The sequence below is a fragment of the Psammomys obesus genome, unplaced genomic scaffold, assembly GCF_907164565.1.
Source record: "Psammomys obesus unplaced genomic scaffold, mPsaObe1.curated_primary_1811, whole genome shotgun sequence".
NCBI classification, from domain to species: Eukaryota; Metazoa; Chordata; class Mammalia; order Rodentia; family Muridae; genus Psammomys; species Psammomys obesus.
The window spans coordinates 1,895,509-1,915,465 of NW_026596034.1; the positions used below are offsets into that span (position 1 = coordinate 1,895,509).

At 54.7% G+C, this 19,957-nt stretch overlaps 1 protein-coding gene across 1 annotated transcript; it reads right to left on the bottom strand.

The window, feature by feature from the left end:
• Positions 1 to 14,129: 14,129 nt before the first annotated feature.
• Dand5 (DAN domain BMP antagonist family member 5) lies at positions 14,130 to 19,740 on the bottom strand. The gene is made up of 2 exons (XM_055621626.1): positions 19,438 to 19,740; positions 14,130 to 14,601 (listed from the first exon to the last, which is right to left on the bottom strand). Exons 1-2 carry the CDS (start codon positions 19,738 to 19,740, stop codon positions 14,356 to 14,358), a joined length of 549 nt encoding a protein of 182 aa, XP_055477601.1. The 3' UTR covers positions 14,130 to 14,355.
• Between the last annotated feature and the right edge of the window lie 217 nt (positions 19,741 to 19,957).

The following is a 19,957-nucleotide window of genomic DNA, read 5'->3' on the forward strand; positions in this document are numbered from 1 at the left end:
GCGCCCGCCGCCGCCGCGCTGCGAAAGTGAAAGTTTAGACAAAGTTTGGAAGCGGCGCACTCCGGGGAGAGGGAGCGGGCGGGCGCGCGGGCGGGAGGAGGGGCGCGGGGAGGGGCGGCGGGCGGGGGAGCGCCGGCGCGCACACGGCACACACGCACCCTCGCGCGCGCGCGGGGACGCACACCGCCGCGGCCGCCCCGACACGTGCTGCCCGGCGCCCGGCCGCCGACACGCGCCGACACGCAGCGGGGCTCGGCCGGGCGCAGATGTCACGGAGGCGCGCGGGGCCTGGCCCTCCCCGAGGCGCGCCGGACGGCGGGGCCCGCCGGGCGCTGACACGCCGGGACCGCACACCCCTCCCGTCCCAGGTCCGCCGGCGCAGACCCACGCCGAGGGCCACGCTCACACGTGCCACCCAAGTCCCCGCAGAACACCGACCGGACACCACCACGCAGCCACGCCTTGCCACGCTCCAGGCACACAAGGACACACCAACACGCAGCCAGGCCAAACTATGGTGGCGGCCAGCCGTGGCCGTCCACCCAGACCCGGGCGAGCCCGACGGGAAGGATGGAACCCCATACAAAGGGCACCAAGTGTCGCAGGGCACGCGGTGTGTCGCCCAGATACTCCCCAGGCCTAGGGCACGCTGATCTCCGTCCTGACAGGCACACAACACACACACACACACACACACACACACACACACACACACACACACGCCTGCAGGCCTGAAGGCCCCGGACTCCCCATTTCCCCCTGCAGATGGGAAGGAGGTGGGGTTGGTGGACGTGAGTCTGCCATTCCTGCGCTCAGAGGGTTCGGGAGGAAGATCATGGCTGACCCACCAGCCTGAGCTACACAGTTGGGGCGGGCTTGGCCCGTGTTGTGTGTGAGGCAAACAGGCAAAGGACAGAGGGAAAGGACGAAGAGGCAGAGGAGGAGGAGGGTGGGGAGAGGGGAGCCAGGCCCTGGGACCCTGAGTGGGGCCTCCGTCCCCAGCCTGCTCCTGCCAAAGCAGAGCTCCTTCCCGTGGCCAGGTGCAGCCAGCCCTTCACCAGCCTCCTGGGCCAAGGAGCTGTGGCAATTCTCAGCGATGCATTGTCTTGTGGGGTTGTCCAGGTGCCCAGGTGTGCGTGGGTGCTAGCAGGCACAGAGATGCCCCTGGATGCTATGCCCCTTGTCCCCAAACCCCTGAGACAGGGTGGCGGGCCATGTGCCTGGGGTGCCTGGCGTGGGCTTGCGCAGGGTCAATTGTGCGTGCGGGCGCGCGCGCACGCGCGCGCGCGCTCGGTGTATTGCTCAGTGTATTCTGAGTGGTGGCATGGGTGTGGCTGTGCTTGTGGAGGTGTCTGTGAGTCAGCAAAGGTGTCTTCCTCTCCCTATGCCAAGCACTGGGAACATAGCGGGACACCCGTCATCCATGGGAGTGTGAGTGTGACAGGAGCTGAGGCCACAGGACACCTGGGTGAGTGACACGAGGTCAGTGCAGCCACACTGGAGATGTCCCAGTGTGTGTGTGACCCAGCAGGTGAGTGTCCAAAAAGTCCCCTCGGGACTGGCTTCCTGTGAGGCACGTTCAGGACAGTCTTCCTCTGTGCTGTCACCGACTCCTGTGGGTCCCAGCCAGTGGAGAGGGCTGGTGGGTGACAGTGGGGCAGAAACGGGTGTCTGTGCCAGGGATGTGGGCCTGTGTGGGTCAGCCCACGCTAGCAGGAGTGCCTGAGGCCGTGTCAGTGTGTGTATAGCCGTGTGTGTGTCAGACTACGCTACCAGGCCTGGCTGAATGTGAGCGGATGTGCACCAGGCATCGGGTATCTCTCTCTGTCGGGTATGTGCCTGTATGTTAGCCCATGTAAGCCTGAATGTGCCCATGTGCTCAAGTTCATGGTCAGCCTGCCTACACAGCCTTGCGTGCACACCTTGCGTGCAAGGTGTGTGGTCAGCGTGTGGCAGATGTGTCCACGTGTGTCCACGTATGTTAGCCCACATCAGTGTGTATGGCTGGGGTGTATGCGTGTGTACCAAGGAGGACACGCTTGTGAAAACACTGTGGGACTGAGGGTGTGGCTCGGCTGGTAGAGTGCCTTTCTAGTACAGGTGAGGCCTGGCTCAGTCCCCAGTCATGGTGGCACACACTTAACATCTCAACACGGTCAAGGTCATTCTTGTCTACACAGCAAGCTGGAGGCCAGCCTGAGCTACATGAGACCCTATCTCAAAAACCAAAAATTTGCGTACGTATGTGTGTGTGTGTGCAAGAGGGCGGGCGCGCTCAGAAGGGAAGGACTGCTGTCTGTGGTGGGTTTGCCTGCCTGGAGATGTCAGCCTGTACTCGTCTGTGTGCCTGTGTGCTGGGCAGCAGGGTCTCGGTGCCTGAAGCCATCTGGGGATGGGTGTGCCTGTCACTCCTGCTGGGGCCATGGCCCCTGAGATCCCATCGGCCAGCCAGGCCTCCCCCCCCCCCCCCCCCCCCCCAGGGCGGCCTGTGAGGCAAGGCTGCAAGGCCCTGAGGAGGGAGGGAATCGATACGTCCTTAAAAATTCAAGGGCTCCTCGTAAACAGAAACTTTTAACACCCGGTTAAAGTTTCAGGGCTGCACAGGGGAGGGGGAGGGGCTCCAGGCATGCAGGGGGCTAGAAGGGAGGTGCTTGGGGGCGTAGAGGGCAGGGTCAGGGGCTGCTGGAAGGAAGGGGGGACTTGGGGACTGGAAGGCTGGGAGGGCAGGAAGGGCTCCCCAGCTGTTCGAGGGCAGATGGGGCCAGGAGGGGCTGGGACTGAGGAGATGCAGGGCCTGCTGGCCTTGAGGAGACACAGAGGACATAGGGCTGGGGGAGATCCTCCTTCACACACAGCAGACAGCAGGTCTGCACACACATGCGACCCAATATCAACCCTTCACACACACACACACACACACACACACACACACACACACACACAGGAAATAACATGAACCCTACACACGCACGCACACCACACCGTCAACACTTTCCAAACTTACTAAACAACATCCACTTCACACGCATTAACCCTCACACTCACTAAGCGTTAACTCTGCCCACGAATACACAAGCACAGCATCATCCTCCACACACACACACCAGACAAATCAACCCTGCACACACACACCACACTGCACATCAACCCTGAAGACATGCTCATCGACCCTTCAAACACGTGACACACCATCAGTCCTGCTCACCCACACACACACAAACACGTGCACACACAGGGTATAACACGAACCCTTCCCAGACACACACACAGTCAGCCCTTCACACGCACGCGAGACAACACCAGCCCTTTGCGTACACACGCACAGTCACTGCACACCGGCTGTCTACACGCACAGCACCAACCCCCACACACGCACACCACATCAATCCTTCCTTCACACATTCTTTCGTTTGCACACACACACTCTTGTCTTCATCTGCACATAACACCTAGCTCCCACAGCTCCCACCTCTCTCACACCCAATTCTATATCCGCACACACATTCTACAGCGCCGACCCCGGCCTCACCCCTCTCTCCACCTCTCTCTTTCACACAGCCTGTTCTATCCACACAGAACCCTTCCGCACACTTTCTCCTCCGTTTCACTTACCCGGTCTCTCCCTTCGTTCACTCACATATGACGTGCATGTGACCACCTCTACACTGAAACACACCAGGCACCTCCCTGTGTGCTCACAGTCTCCTTAGGTCCACACACTCACTTTGCCCATCGACATCCAGAAGACCCAAGCTCCTGCCCATGTAGTCGTCACACACATTTGCACTCATATCGCCCCCCCACAAACCCATTTTTGATACCAGATGCACCGCCACATACACACATACAGAGTCCCCGTGTTCCTAAGTCTTCACAGCTGGCAGCTGGGCAGGGGGGGTGTTCTCACGGGGAAGCAGAGTAGCCCAGCCTTCCTGTTGCCAGAGCCCAGATCTGAGGGCACACCTGGTCCCGAAGAAATTGAGAAGGAGGGGGCGCTACCAGGGGGCTGGGCACAGCTGGGGTGTCACAGCTGGAATCCCCCACATTCCTCCTTGCCAGCTGCCCACCTGGCTGCAGCTGGCAGCAGGTGTGTTCTTCCTGTGCAGGTGTTGGAGAGTGAGAAGCAAGCTCATGGCACCGCCTGCCAGGATGCCAGCAGCAGGGGGGGAGGGAAGGCTTAAACATCTGGGCTTCGCCAGCCACGTCCTGGGCCGTGGAAGGTGGGGCTGAGCAACGCCGGGCTCTGAGCTGCCTGGCAGCAGGGAGAGCCTCTTGGGAAAGGAGGCCCACGCCCAGCACAGAAGATAAGCGAGGATTTCAACTGTGGGTGCTGCCAAGCAAAGAGAGGGGTGCTCTGGTTCCATCTGGAAAGACGGGGGTCCCCGTTTTCACAAGAGAATCCTATTCCCAGCCTGACAGGCAGAGTCGCCCTTGATGCCCGGATGACCGCCCTTGTGATCACTTCTTCTTTGGTCTGTGGGCTGAGTGTGAGCACTCATGGGTTCTCCACTTCTGGGACATAGCCGAAGACCTGTGGCCAGTCTGTGTCGTTCACCCATGAATACAGATCTGGAATTCCACCATCACACTCACACAGGGCCACGGCACAGGCATAGCCAGGCGTAAAAACACAGACGGGCATGAGACATAGATGAGCTGGTCGAGGGCTTGGCTAAGGCATGAAGCCCTCGGCCCCACTCACAGCACCTGAAACAGACAGGGAACTTGTTTCTGTCACCTTGGCACTTGGGAGGCAGAGGTTCAATAATCAGGATTTAAAGTCATCCTCCACTACACAATGAACTTGAGTCCTTCATGGGCGACGTGAGACCGTGCAGCAGAGGCTGGCAGGATGGTGCAGCGGGTAAAATTGCTTGCCTCCAAACCTGGTGGCCTGAGTCAAGTCCCTGAGACCCACATGTTGGGAGAAGAGGACTGACCCCACAAGCCATCCACTGACGCAAGCACGCCTGTCTACAAAAGAATAAATAAAATTTAGAGCTCAGCAGTTAAGAGTGCTGCTGCTCTTCCAAAGGACCTGAGTTCCTAGTCCCCACATCAGACAGTTCACAACTGCCTTTAACGACAGTTCCAATGGATCCCATGCCTCTTCTGGCCACTGCTTGCACTTCACACCCAAGATGTACATGACACACACACAGATAAGAAAATAAACACATTTTTAAGTGTCAAAAGGGCGGGATGTGACATGGGGAAGAGTGCTTGCTGGCAGAAGAAAGCCGTAGACCTAACCCCCACACCTCTGAAGTAAGTGTGATGGCCCTTGTCTGAGGCAGGAGGACCAGCAGTTCCAGATCGCTCTTGGCTATATTACAGAGGTGAAGCCAACCTTGGCAACATGAAACATTGCCTCATAAATCAGGATAAAACAGAACCACACAGGAATCAGGCACAGCTAGGCAGTGGTGCTGCATGCCTTTAATCCCAGCACTCTGGAGGCAGAGACAGGAAGCTGCCAGTGAGTTCCAGGGCTACACACAGAGAAACCCTATCTTTGGAAAAAAAAAAAAAAATCGGACACAATACAAAATGGCTCACACCTATAATCCCAGGACACAGCAGGAGGCTCTTGAGGGGTTTTTGTTTTGTTTTGTTTCTGTTTCTGGTGTGGGGGGGGGGCAGTTGTTGTTTTGTTTTGTTTTGTTTTGTTTTGTTTTGTTTTTCGAGACAGGGTTTCTCTGTTGAATAGCCTTGGCTGACCTGGAACTTGCTCTGTAGACCAGGCTAGCCTGTAACTCACCTGGATCTGCCTGCTCCTGCCTTCCAAGTCTGGGATTAAAGACGTGTGCCACCACCGCCCAGTTTAAAATATGTGTGGCCCAGGCTGGCTACACATTTCCTGCCTCTGCCTCCTTCAACAAATCTTACTGGCTCAAGCCACCACAAAGGGCTTGTTTTGATTTGTTTGAGACAAGGCCTCACTATGTAGCTCTGACTGTCACGGAACTTGCTATGTAAACCAAGCTGGCCTTGAACTCACCAAGATCCACCTGCCCTCTGCCTCCCACATGCTGAAATTAAAGGTGTGCACAACCACACCCGGCTTGAGGATCCTGAGTTTAAGGTCAGCCTAGACAATACAGCAATCCCATGTCTGAAAAAAAAGTTAAAAAATTTTTTAAACACATCCACACCATCGTGGACGTCAGGCATAGAGGCACATGCCTGGTATCCCAGTGCTCAGAAGACTGAGGCCAAAGGAAGGGAAATATTTTTCAAAAAGTGAAAGGGGGCAGGTATCTGCAGAAAAGTCATTTAGTAAAGAGCTCTGCCTGCAAGCAAAAGGAACTGAGTTAAATCCCTAGAGCCACATTAAAAGAAATAAAGAAAAGAAAAGAGCTGGAAGCTGCATGAATGTCGTGGTGAACAACTGTAATCCCAGCACCAGCGACGGACAGGCAGACCCTGAGGCTCCCTGCTCAGGCCAGCCGGCCTAGGATGCCTGGCCAACTCCAGGCCGGTGAGAGACCCTGTCTCAGAAATAAAAGGGGGACTGAGGCGCTGGCTCAATGTTAAAAGCGCTTGCTGCTCTTGCAGAGGACTCGGGCCTGTTTCCCAGCTCCCGCATCTCACAGCCGCCCCTAACTCCAGTCTAGCGGATCTGGTCCCTCGTCTGGGCGCCATGCGCCATGCACATATATGTTGTACATACATACAGGTTAGCAAAACGCTCATACACGTAAAATAAATAAATCCTTGAAGAAAGAAAAAGAAGGCCAGCAGGATGGCTCACTAGAAAAAGGCACTTCCCACCCCCACGTGTGCTTTGCTATGTGTGCCACACACACACACACAATAAATAGATGCAATTTATTTATTCGATCCTTAGAACTACACCATAGAAGGAGAACCTTACCTCCTCCAATGTGTCTTCTGACTCCCACACACATACTATGCCACATGTGCCAGACACACACACACACACACACACACACACACACACAACACATACACACACACACACACTAAATAAATGTAAAAAACAAAAACCAATTGGATAGCACCTGAGGAACAAAGTTGACCTCTGGCCTCCATAAGTAGGGGCACACAGCGCACCCACATGAGTAGACATGCCTGAATCACGCATGAGGAGCCACACTCCACCACCGCAGCTGCCCGGGGTGCAAGAGGCACACCCATGTATGTTTGTCCGTGGTCCAGCGTGGCCAGGGCCTCCTGGAGCGCTCCTCATGTAGGGTTAGGGAAATGTTTCATTTTCAGCTGGTCAGAGAGCCGCCCACCCTAGTGACCTGGTCCCTGAGCCTGAATGGTGCCTCTGTGCCCTTCTCGGGCAGCAGCAGTTGATCGGCTCAGAGCATGACACGTCAGAGGAGGTACAGCCACACTGCCCGAGCCACACACGTTGGCTCTGAGGCCTCTGGGGCCAGCTAGCCAGAGCCAGAATCCTACCTCATCTCTGCTGCTTCTAGAAGCCCAAAGCAGTCAGGCGGGTGGAGACCAGGGAATGAGGCCTGCGCCCCAGCTGCTGTCCACCTCTCAGGGTTAGTGTGGACCCTGGTTTACATGCCTCATAGAAAGAAAACCCTCGGCCGCCTGGAGGCAGGAGCCGGGCAGTCGTGGCCTTCTGGCTCTGGTCCTCAAGTAGAATCACCGTCACACTTTCAGCTCCACATGGCTAGTCACTACCACAGGGTCGCCTGCGACCTACGCTGCCTGTCATACCTCAGCCACACTGCCACAGACATACCACCACACCCAACACCTCCAGCGGCGTGTGTCAGCCCCACAATCTCACGCATCCGCTCAGTTGCCCGGACAATCTGACCCCACACTGTATCAATGTCACTCTGACACGCTCGGTCTGCATGTCCCTGCAGCTGTCCTAGCCATGTGGCTACAAGCGAGTCACTGCCCCCATCAGCCACACTCAAGCGAGCAGGTTCAGTGTCTGAAGCCCAGGGCGGGGCACACAGCTGTCCTCGGATCACAGTGGCCCAGATGACACAATACAGCCACAATACAGCCTGGCAGCCACTGTGTCATGGAGCTGGCAGCCAGTTAGTTACAGACCACACTGCTCCTGAGTGTGGCTCAGTCCTGTCGCAGGTGGCAGACACTCATCTCTGTCACATTGTCCCACCATACCCTCGGCCTGGACAGCGCTACAACGAACAGGGTAACGGCGCGCCGCAGCTACTCGGACATCCTGTCATCCACCGATCCCCCTCCTCAGAGCCGTCACAACATTTAGACAGCCCCTCAGCCATCCCAACAAGCTGCTGGGATGTTTGTTGACATGCTGATGCAGCGCCGTGATTGTCCCCCGGATCGCCCAGACCTGAGCCCCGGAGAAGGGGACAGACCGAGGCTGAAAGCCCTCTCTCCCTGGAAGTGGAGTCGGAAGCGCCTAATGGAAGCGCAGCTGTTGTCAGTAGGTGCCAGCCCCCCCCACTTCATGAATATTCATCAGCTGGGGCTCTCCTGAACCTACAGGGAGTCCAAGGTCCCAGGCAGCTGGGCACCCCCTTCTGTGCCAGGAGGCCCTCAGGTGAGGGGGCTCTGCCAGAGCTCCGTAGTCCTTGGAACCCACACCCATCTCCACACATAAGTATGTATGAGATAAGAGTTTGCGAATGGACCCCAGACACACAAACTTCAAGTCACACTTGATGTAACGTGCAGCCATTCATCAGCCCACACGTCAAGCATAGCAATAGGCAAAGGGAACTCACAGCAGCACCCCAGCTACAGACACCTACCACATACATAAACATACCACGTTGGTACCCAGTCAGATGACCACTGCAACGTCTTCAACACTCACCATCACAGGCAGAAGCGCGCGCGCGCACACACACACACACACACACACACACACGCTGCCAAACTCAAACATAGTCACCTGAAAGTAACAGCAGTGTTTGTGTGTGGCGCTGCCATGGACCCAAAGGCTCCGCACACTAAGCCAGCCTTGCCCCAGTCTCCCCCATTCAACTTCTTTTTATATTGTATTTATTTATTTATTTATTTATTTATTTATTTATTTATTTATTTATTTATTATTTCTCTGTACGCACGTGTGTAGGCATCTGCTTGTGGTGACAAGCCTGTGGCCGTCAGAGGACAACTCGTGGAAGTCAGTTCTCCTTCCCCCTCGTGTCCTCTCTGACAATTTCTTGTAAAACACACGGGCATCCAAGCATTGGGGCACAAATTACCACGTGTGCACACAGTCCCACCATTGAAAACAGAAGCACAAACATAGAAGTAGCCCCCAAAGCCCCACACTCTCCGCCCTCCCTCTCCCCAGCTCCTCCTTCCTCTCCCACGTCTCTCCCCTCCCCCACCATGAACTTTATAGATGGACAAACCATGGCACTGAGAGGGCTAAAGGGACTTTTTGAAGATGGCAGTCCCCTCCTGACTCCGGGCAGAGGCTGAGACCGGGCGCCCCCTTCTGGCCCAGCCCTGCAAGATCATGCGGGACCGCGGCGGCGCGCGGAGTGGGCACGCGCCTGATGTAACCATGGCACCCTCTTGGCACGCGCGGCCCGCGCGCGGGGAGGGCGGGGCGGGCGCGTTACCATGGCACCGGCCGGCCTCCTGAATGCCGCATTGTTCACCGCGGCGCCCTGGCTGGGCTGTCCCGGACCCACCCGGACCCACCCGGGCTGCCCTAGATGGAGAGAAGGAGAGACAGCAGAGATGGAATAGAACGAATATGGAGAGACACTGATAAAGGGAGAAATGCAGAGATGAAAATAGGAAGAGGTGGACAGAGATTAATTAGCAAGATTTAGGGTTGGGAGACCAGGACAAGAAAACGTGGAGTGTGAGTCTTGTAAGAAGGGGAAAGGGGACAGACCAACATGGTGTAGGATTTACTAACACATGTAAATCCTACAGGGGTAGTTGGGGCTCCTGAGTTTGAGGCCTGTGTCACTACATATCAATGACTCTGTCTCTTCAAATAAAATAGGCTAGGAGGAGCAGCTGAGCAGGGGCTCTGCTGACAGTGCAAGCTCCAGGACCTGAGTCTGGCTCCCTAGCACCACGAAAAAATAAAACAGGCACGGCACAGGAGCACAGGCAGGGGGATTCCGGGGAAGGCTGGCCAGCTAGCCTTCCAGGCTCAGCAAAGGAACCTGTCTCAAAAATAAATAAAAAGGTGGAAAGCTGGTGTGGTGGTTGGGACCTTTCATCCCAACACAGGCAGGCAGAGCTTTGTGAAGTCCAGGCCATCCTGGTCACATAGTGAATTTCAGGCCAGGGAAGGCTACGGAAAACAACTGGGGAAGACAGCTGAGGCCAACCTCTGGCCTTCACACGCATGTCATGCACACAGGTGTACACACAAGCCTGTACATGTGCACACCAGAGAAGCAGGCCGACAGGAGAGAGACACGGGTGGAGAAAGTAACGTTCAGAATCCAACAAGAGATGGAGGTGAGAGGGACTTCCAGAAGGAAGGACAGAAGGAGACCAAGCAGAGGCAGAGCCAGCGAGCGAGATGAGAGAGAACAGGTCTGAGCAGGAAAGCACCAAAGCACCAAGACTTGGGAGTCACTGCGCTCCTTGATGTGCCTGGCAATAGGACGGGGCAGGGATGGGGCCCCAAGTTAGGGGAAGCCAGGCTCAGAGAGGTTGGTGGGTCTGCCTATTCATGGGCTGACAGATGCAGGGCCAGTGTATCCAGATGCAGGGAATGTCCCACGAGAGGCTTAGAGATGCAACTCCAATCCCTGCTCCAAGTCTCCAGTCCCCACCAGCCTGTCCCTCTCCGCTGGCTCAACTTGATACTCCCAGAATGTCCTCCTTGTCCTGCAGATAAGGCATCACACAGAGAGTCAGCCTTTCCAGATACTGTTCCTGACACTCCAGAATGCCTTCCCCCAGGGACACACACTAGTGTCCTTATAGCACTTGTGGGCACAGCCGTGGCAACCACTTGACAAGCACAGAGACATAATGACATATGACAGGGACACCAGAATAACACCTCAAGGGCACAGTCCTACAGAGCACACTGGACTTCAAGGGTATCACCCAAAGATCCGATAAAGTCACGCGCCTTGTCGCCAAGGTGTGATGTGCACATCTTTAACCCCATCGCTCTGGAGGCAGAAGCAGCACCTCTGTGAGTTCAAGGCCAACCTGGTCTATATTGTGAGTTCAAAGATAGCCAGGGCTACATAGAGGAGACTGTCTCAAAACAAAACCAAAAGCAAGCAAGCCCCTTTACAAGCTACAGGGACTGCGGTCGCTAGGGGCCGCCCATCGCCTTTTCAGATGTCCTTCGACATCTTACACTGTCCAACACTCCATTTGGTAGGACTTTGAGGTGCAGTGGGCCCACTACCCAGACTTAAACTGTGAGAGCTGAAAGGCATCGGTCCTCAGATGAGATTTGGGATGAAAGAATAGAATAAGGATTTTACTCCCAGTCTCCCTCAAAAAGTTGGATCATGCTAGGACTTGGGGCCCCAGAGCTAGGTCAGTCCAGCTTAAATCTAGACCAAGGGCGGCCTCTGGTGGTTAAATGTTGTCTCTACACCGATCTTGAGGGGTTTTATTTGAGGGCTTAATTACAGAGACCCCAGGTCTCTATAGACCTGAGGAGAGACAGGTCCAGGATGGCACACAGAGATAACAGCCCAGAAGAAAGAACCCAGACTCAGGACTCGGCCTGTGTAATCCGTGTCCTAGAGTTCATAATCGCAGTCTAGGTTCTGAGGGTCAGGGCCAGGCTGAACAGTAGGGCAGCAACTTAGAATCCTCCAGCGAGGTTCTGGGGAAGGGGCCAGGCGAGAGAGCTTTTTATCCGGTATGTGCAGGTTCCATCTCCAGCATCAGAGTAAAAGACTCGACACACCGAAACTCCTGCGATGCAGAAAACCAGGTCCAAGAACGCAGGACCCAGAATGCAGAATCCAAAAGTCTAGATCCCGTTGTTCAGAACTGGAATTTTGAACTGAGAACACAGCTCCAAGAACAGAGAAACCAAAACCAAGCCCTCAATATCCGATAGCTCTGGGTGTGTGTCAGAACTCGCTGGATTGGAGCTGGGCTGGTGAGAGCAGTCACAGACTGAAGGGGCAGGAGAGAATCTGGGGTGACTGTCCGTGGCCTCTGCAGCTGCTGCTCACACACACACACACACACACACACACACACACACACACACACTGTAAGAGCTACAGCACTAACGCCTTCTGATGCACACCCACATTCACACCCTGAGTGCTCCCACCCTAACGCACACCATCAGCCAAAGGCGGCTGAAGACCCCTCATGCCTCTTAGCATCCCCACAGACATGCTTACCTGGGAGCTCACACAGAGCTCCTCTCCCCCACCCCACCAAAGCCTCAGACCCAAACCCTGAGGTTCCCAGTCCTGTGTCCAGACACACAGAACAGCAGAGGAGGCTGGGATGAGTGTGTGTATACTTATATTGTGAGAGGGGGCGTACACGCACGCACGCACGCACGCACACACATACACACTCGAGCGGGCGGGCACACACACCCTTGCAGAGAAGCTTCATGCCTTGGCAGCTACACAGCTCCTGGGAACCAGACCCCAGGGATGGAGCTCACCGCGCACCCCCTTACCCACCCCAGCCCTCCCCTGCCTGGCCGGCTGGCAGGCTTTAATACAGATGCCAAACTCATAATTGTAACTGAGGGCGACAGGGTCACCTTGAGCCCCAGATGCTCACACGATGACAGATGGCGTTGGCAAACCTGATTAGCGGCCCCCGGTGCCAGAGCCTGTGGCACCTGCCTCCCCGCCCCTCCCCCACCGTGCTCCCCCAGCACTCATTACCCACCCATTACTGGGACTGGGGGGCAGCGTCGGGAGCGGACTGGCACTGCCTGGGAGGGCGCAGTGACTCTGCCTCCCCCTGGCACCAAGGTTCCCAGCTGGCTCTCCAGGCTGGCAGGAGGTGGGCACAGCTGAGGTAGAGGGCTGCAAGCATCTTGTGCCCGCCAGAAAAGGGGTGCCTGGGCTGAGCTGCCAACTCAGACACTGCCTGAGGTTTGCCACCAAGCTCTAGGGATAGGCAGGAGGGCGCCCCCACCCCCAGGGCTCCATGACCCCTCCCTCTAGAACGCTCTTGGGAGCTGGCAGTCAGGCAGGTTCCCACCCCCTCTGTTCAGGCCTGTGAGGTCAGGGGTCGCAGCTCCCACGCTGTGCTGTCCCATCTGTTTCCTTGTGGGGGGCCCTCGTGTTCCCCTCACCTGGAGCCTTCCTTCCTGAGGCAGGAAAAGGGCTCGGGGCTGGGGGGGGGGGGGCTTGACCAGCCCCCCCCCCCCTGCACGGGGGGGGGGGACATTTGGAGGCGACGCTGCCACATGTCTCTGAGTCTCTGCCAGACGGGCCCATCTGCCAGAGCCCTGGTTCCAGCCGCCCAGAGCTAGGCCGCCTGGCAGCCGCACCCCTGCCCCCCCGGCTCAAGAGGGAGCCCCCTGCCCAGGAAACCCTAGTCAGAGAGACGCACGCACAGCTGGACTTGGCCAACCCTTATGATTCCCGTGGAAGGTCAGGCTGGGCGTGGGGCTGCTGCGGGGCCTCTGGCGGGGCAACAGGGAAACCCAGCTAGTGTCAGTGAGAGGCAGCCCACGCAGGGTCGCCCCTGGTTGGGGCCAGGTTTCCCAGCAGCTGCTTCCCGCCTGCCTGCCATAGTTTGTTGTTATTGTGCTGCTGCTGTTATTCTGGTGTCCCTAGAAAGGGGTCATCTTTGCTGAGTGTCAGGTTTGCGTGGTGCTGTCATCCTAGCCGTTGGGAGGGTCTGGCGCAGGAAGAGAGACGTGGTGCCACCTAGCGGCGAAGAGCGGAACCTCAGGCTGGGGGCTCAGCAGCGAGCTGTGCTGCCTGTGCACAAGGCCGGTGTCTTTCCTCCCCCCCGCCCCCCCAAAAAAAAGTGACAGTATCTCAACGGCTTCTGTTTCCTCATCTGCAAAATGACCTGTGGTGAAAGTCCACCTTACAGGATTACTGAGGCTTGATTCTTGAGGACAATGTGAGTTAGTGTCTGTGAAATAAATGTCCCCTCCCACACAGGGCCCTGGGACTCACACACTATAGCTAATTTTCACCTTTTTTCCTCCACATATTTTATAAGGATGTAACCCACAATGGGCAAGCCCTCTCCGGTTGACTTACACCCTTGTCCCACATGCTATGACTATTGGTGGTCTCAGCCCGTGACTGGGTGACCATGTCTAGTGTTTGGGAGTGAGAAACTCCGTATCTGTCCATCTGTCCTTCCAACCCTGCTCTCTTGGCCTGATGTCCATCATTCAGGCCACGTCTTTCTCCTGCTTCTTTCCGAGGTTCATGTGCTACACATTCCTCCACGATGCTCAGCTCACAGCTTCGGTCGACACTGACACTTCTGGACCAGCACGGTGGAAATCCTCACCCGCCTAGGGGAGGCTGACTTGCCAGCTCCACACCACAGCTCTACTGATGTCCAGCGCTTTCCAGCCGGCACACAGCTGTTGCAGAGGACTACTGGGGTGGGATCCGAGCTGGGAATGTAGAAGGAGGAACAGTGGCCGAAACAGAGATGATTAAGGACCCGGGCAGCTGTGCAACCAGGCCTGGAGAGCACCTGCAAGCAGAGACGGGGACAATCAGCACTGTGGAGCCTAGGGATAGAGGGATGAGGGTAGCCGCCATCCGTCACTGCCCAAAGATGGGGTGCTGGAGGCAGAGGGCCTGCTGTGTGGCCTGCAGCAGGTTACTCGACCTTCCCAAGCCTCTTTCTTGGATAAAATTTTCCAAATCCAAGGCTGGGGGGTCGGCAGAATGAGTGATGTGGCGCAAGCATGAAGACCTGCGCTCAGCCCCCCAGCGCTCACGTGAAGCAGGACACGTGCTTGCTGTGCGCTCAGCACTGGGAGGGGGCTCGCTGGCCGGCCCAGCCTAGCTGAACTGGCGAGCTCCTGGCTCAGTGAGAGTTCTCGACAAATACAGCATTAGGGAGCTGGAGAGGTGGCTCAGTAGTTTAGAGCACTCGCTACTCTTCTAGAAGGCCTGGTTTCAATTCCCAGCACCCACATGGCAAATCTCTCCACGTTAGGGGACCCGACACCCTCTCTTGGACCCCAGCTATGCATGTAGCACACAGACATACGTGCAAGCAAACACCCATAAAATGTTTTTAAAATAATTTTTTTGTTTATTTCAACATAGGGTTTCTCTGTGTGGCCCTGGCTGTCCTGGCACTGATCTGTAGGCCAGGCTGGCCTCTAACTCAGAGCTCACCTGTCTCTGCCTCCCGAGTGCTGGGATTACAGGCGTGCACCACCACTGCCTGGCAAGTTGACTTTCTTTTTTTAAGGAACTGAGTCATTGAGGACACTGAACATTGACCTCTGTCCTTGATACACACTCATACCTCACCTCTACACACACTCTCATACAAAGTCATCCAAGTTAAACTAGAAAGCTGGGCCTGGCGAGGTGGATGTCCACATCCCAGCCATCCCAGAGGCCCAGACAGGGATCTACTGACTGAGACCCTGTGTTAGGATAAACTGAAAAGCAGAGCTGGGAGTGTAGCTGAGGAGGAGAGCACTTGCCTGACTGCACAAAGCTCAGGTTTATTCCCAGAACTACAGAAGAACACAGAATCGAGTTGGGGTGCGACGGTTAGTGACCACTTGTCAGGAGCGCTGGCTGCTCTTGCAGAGGGCCTGGACTCTGTTCCCACACGGCGGCTCACAGCCAAAACCCAGCTCCAGGGGGTCTGACACCATTGTCTGGCTTCCGCAGGCATTAGGCACACATCTGGTGTGCATATAGTAGGCAAAATGTACGTAGTAAAATATTTTAATTTTAAAAAAAATCAAACTAGGTATGGTTATTCATACATGTAATCCAAGCAGTTGGGAGGCTGAAGCAGGAGGATTGCCATGAGTTTGGGACCAACCTTGGCTACAGTCAGTTCTATGCCAGCCTGGGCTACTATGTGAAACCCTATCCTTTTATTGTTAATAATTTTGTCGGGGGTGGTGGTGGCAGGGTTCGTGTGCCATGGTGCCCATAGAGAAAGGACAAACTGTGGGAATCAGTTCTTTCCTTCCATTATGCGGGTCCCAGGAACCAAACTCAGATTGTCAGCTTGCTGACAAGTGCATCTACTTGCAGAAGCGCTTCTCCACCCTCTGAAATGCTTTCTAAATACAAATACAAACACACCACACACACACACACACACACACACACACACACACCACAATACATAAGGGCCAGCAAGATAGTTCAGTGGGCAAGGGCACTTAATGCCAAGTCTGTCAACCTAAGTTCAATCCCTGTGACCCACAAAATGAAGGGAAGCAATTTCCACAAGTTATCTGCCCTCCACACTTGGGCCATGGAACACTAGTACGCACACACATACACATATCCCCATAAATAGGTATAGTTACAGGACGATGGTGGCACATGCCTTTAATCCCAGCACTTGGGAGGCAGAGGCAGGTGGAGCTCTGTGAGTTAGAGGCCAGACTGGTCTACAAAGAGAGTTCCAGGACAGCCAGGGCTACACAGAGAAAACCTGTCTTGAAAAACGACAACAACAAATCAAAACAACAAAATTTAATTTTAGGGACTGTCAAGATGGTTCAGAGGTTAAGAGCACTAACTGCTCTTCCAAAGAACCCAGATTCCATCCCAGCACTCACATGCCGGCTCACAACTGTAACTCCAGGATCCCACACTTTCACACAGACGTACATACAGGCAAAACACCAATGTACATAAATATAAATTAAAAAATAAAGGGAAGAGAGCTACAGCTGGGATACAAAGTCAATAAACTGTAATTAATAAAAATAAAAAAAATTAAAAAATGAGTGTAATTACATTTTTTTTTGAGACAGGGTCTTACTATATCACCCTAACTAGCTAGACCCTGCTATGTAGACCAGGTTGGCCCTGACCTCCCAGAGAAATATCTGCTTCTGCTTCCCAAATGCTGGGATTAAAGGTGTGCATCCCCATGCCCAGCATAATAAATACTTAAAAAGGAAAAGAAACCACATGGAACCTTTAATTCTTGTTTGTTTGTTATTGAGATACACTTCAAGCAGCCCAGGCAGGCCTCAAACTCACTATTTAGAGAGGCTGGCCTTGAACTCCTAATCCTTTTGCCTGAGCCCCTACCCCAAATGCTCTACTATATATGCCCAAGGCCCTGGGTTCCACTCCCAGAACTGCAAGAAAAAAAAGAGAGAGATACTCCCTTGCCTGATGCTGGTGCCTGCTAAACCCAGCCTTGATGTTCTGTCTTCCCTGTGATGCTGAGGCCAGTAATCTGTCCCTATTTCCAAATGAGGAAACTGAGGCTTGGAGCTGCCTGAGACTGCAGAGCTACGGGGGTGGGGGGGATGCCAGCCTGCAGTTGTCCTGGGCCATCTGGGTCAGGTGCTCAACAATGAGCCAGAGTTTCATTCTGCCAGGGGCAGCCATTGGCTGGTGGGCAGCAGAAGCAAAATGTGGAATGGGCGTGGTGATGTGTGCAACCACAGGGACTCAGAAGCAAGGATCACAAGTTCCAGGCCAGTCTGGACTATTTGGTGAGACCTATCTTGAAAGGGGGAAATATATTTGACCAGATCAATCCTGGTCTCCTGAATTCCAAGGTTTGATGGGCAAACACCGAGCCCAGGGCTTTGGGGTTGGCGCCCTGCTGAGCATGGCTGGAAGCACTCTGCATGAGTCCGTGACTACATGGGAGTGAGGAAAGGGTTAGAGAGGGCAAGCTCCAGACACCAACCACAAATCAGGATTTGAACTCAGCACAGAATAAGAACTCCCAAAGCCAAGCCAAGTGCAGTGGTGCACACCTGTAATCCCAGGGCTCAGGGAGGCAGAGGCGTGAGTTTGAGACCAGCCTGGTCTACAAAATAAGTCCAGGACAGCCAGGTCTACATAGGGAAATCCTGTCACCAAAAACAAACAAACAGCAAAAAGAATTCCCAAAGCCCTTCTGAAAGACTGATTGCAGATATGAAATTTTTTCTTGTCAGGCTACTCTATAGCCCATGAGAAGCATGTGTTACTATTCATTCATTCATTCATTCATTCATGCATTCATTCATTCAATCATTCAACAAATACTGAATGTCCACTGCATGCCTGGCACTGTAGGTCTTGGGGACAGGTAACCTGGATGGGCTGTAGCTCAGTGGGCAGAGTACTTGTCTAAGATACTTGAGGACCTGGGGTCCACCTCCAACATTACACAAGCCGGGCTGTGGGTGGATACCTATAACCCCAGCATTGGAAGAAGCAGGAAGACCAGACATTTAAAGCCAGCCCTAAGCTACATAAGATTGTGGCTAAGAGGCTGGAGAGATGGCTCAGCAGTTAAGAGCTCTGTCTGCTCGTCCAGAGGTCCTGAGTTCAACTCCCAGCAACCACATGGTGGCTCACAGCCATCTACTGTCCTCTTCTGACCTGCAGGTGCAGACACAACATTCAAAACAAATATATCTTTTTCTTTTTAAGTGAAAAAAAAAAAGACTCTGGGTGAAACAACAATGATAAATATAAATCAACAAAACACCTTGGCTCCAAGATGGTTGTGATGACTCACACCTATGACCCCAACAGAAGGGTCCCTGAGCTAGAGGGCAGGCTGCTACAATACAGTAAAATCCAGGCTGCATAGTGAAATCTTGTCTAAACACACAAACACCACACATAAGAAAATGTGTCCTGTGTCAGGAGGGAAGTGAGGAGGGTGGGAGAAGGTCGAATCAGGGAGGTCAAAGAATGTCGCCCCTTGTGGTCTCTGAGAATCTGGACTTTGTTTAGAGTGAGGTGAGAGCTATGAAGGCTTGGTGGGGAGCAAGGGACATGTATTTGTCAACAGCCTCTTCCTGCTAACTAGGAAAGTGGACACAGCAGCTGGAGACATGGCTCAGGTAGTAGAGCTTGCCTCACAGGCATGAAGGCCCAGGTTCCTCAAACCAGGTATGGCTGCACATGCCAGCCCGTGTGAGGAAGGCAGAAGTGGATCTTGAGATTTTTAGCTACATAGTTTCAGCCTGAGCTGCATAAGCCCAGCCTTAAGATCATTTTCGCTATACAGAGGTCAGCCTGGGCTACAGGAGCTTATGTCTCAAATGGAGGGGAAAGAAAATAGACTTGAGAGATGAAGATGAACACAACCATATAAGCGCAAGCAGAAAAACTTGTCCTATTTGATAAGGAAGAAACCCGAAGTTCACGGGCGCTTAGATGGGAAATTCAGGACTTGAGACTTGCTCAAAAATCTACCTAGCCACATAACCCGATCTCTGTACACTGCTGAGAATGTCCGTCACCACCGCTGCTACCACCACCACAGACACCAACACCATCCAAGACACCATCACCAAAGACACCACTGCCACAGACAGCACCATTACCGCCACAGACAGCACCACAGACTCACCTGAACAAAGGGCAGAGCCTTACAAGTCTCCCGGAGCACTTCCTGAGGCGCCAAGGGCAAAGACACAGCATCAGCCACTTTCTGCCTTCTCTGTGGCTCACCTGCCTGCTTGTTCTGCAGGTCCAGGAAGGCCTTCCAGCTACCCAGGGCAGAGGCTGCCACAAGAGGACCCAGATTCCAGCTCTGATTGGCAGCAGCCTGGGACTGAGCCGGGGTAGCTGGGGCTCCAGGCCTCCCTGAGCCTGTGGGCAGCCAGGCCCCGCTGAGCAGCCCCAGCAGCGTGGTTAACTGGCTGAGGAGCATCACTCGGCTGAGCAGCCGTCTCCCTGTCTGTCTTAGCGTGGGCTCAGGGTCCTGGGTAACGGACCCTGCTGTCTAGAGTGTGAAGCTGGCCCCTCAGAGGTCTGCTTTTCACCTCTGTCCCCTCCCGAGCAGCTTAAGAGGTGGTTCTGGGAGCTCCCAGCAGGGAAGGGAAGCTGACCTGTCCAATCCCACAGCTCCTCCCAGCCTGCTGAGAGAC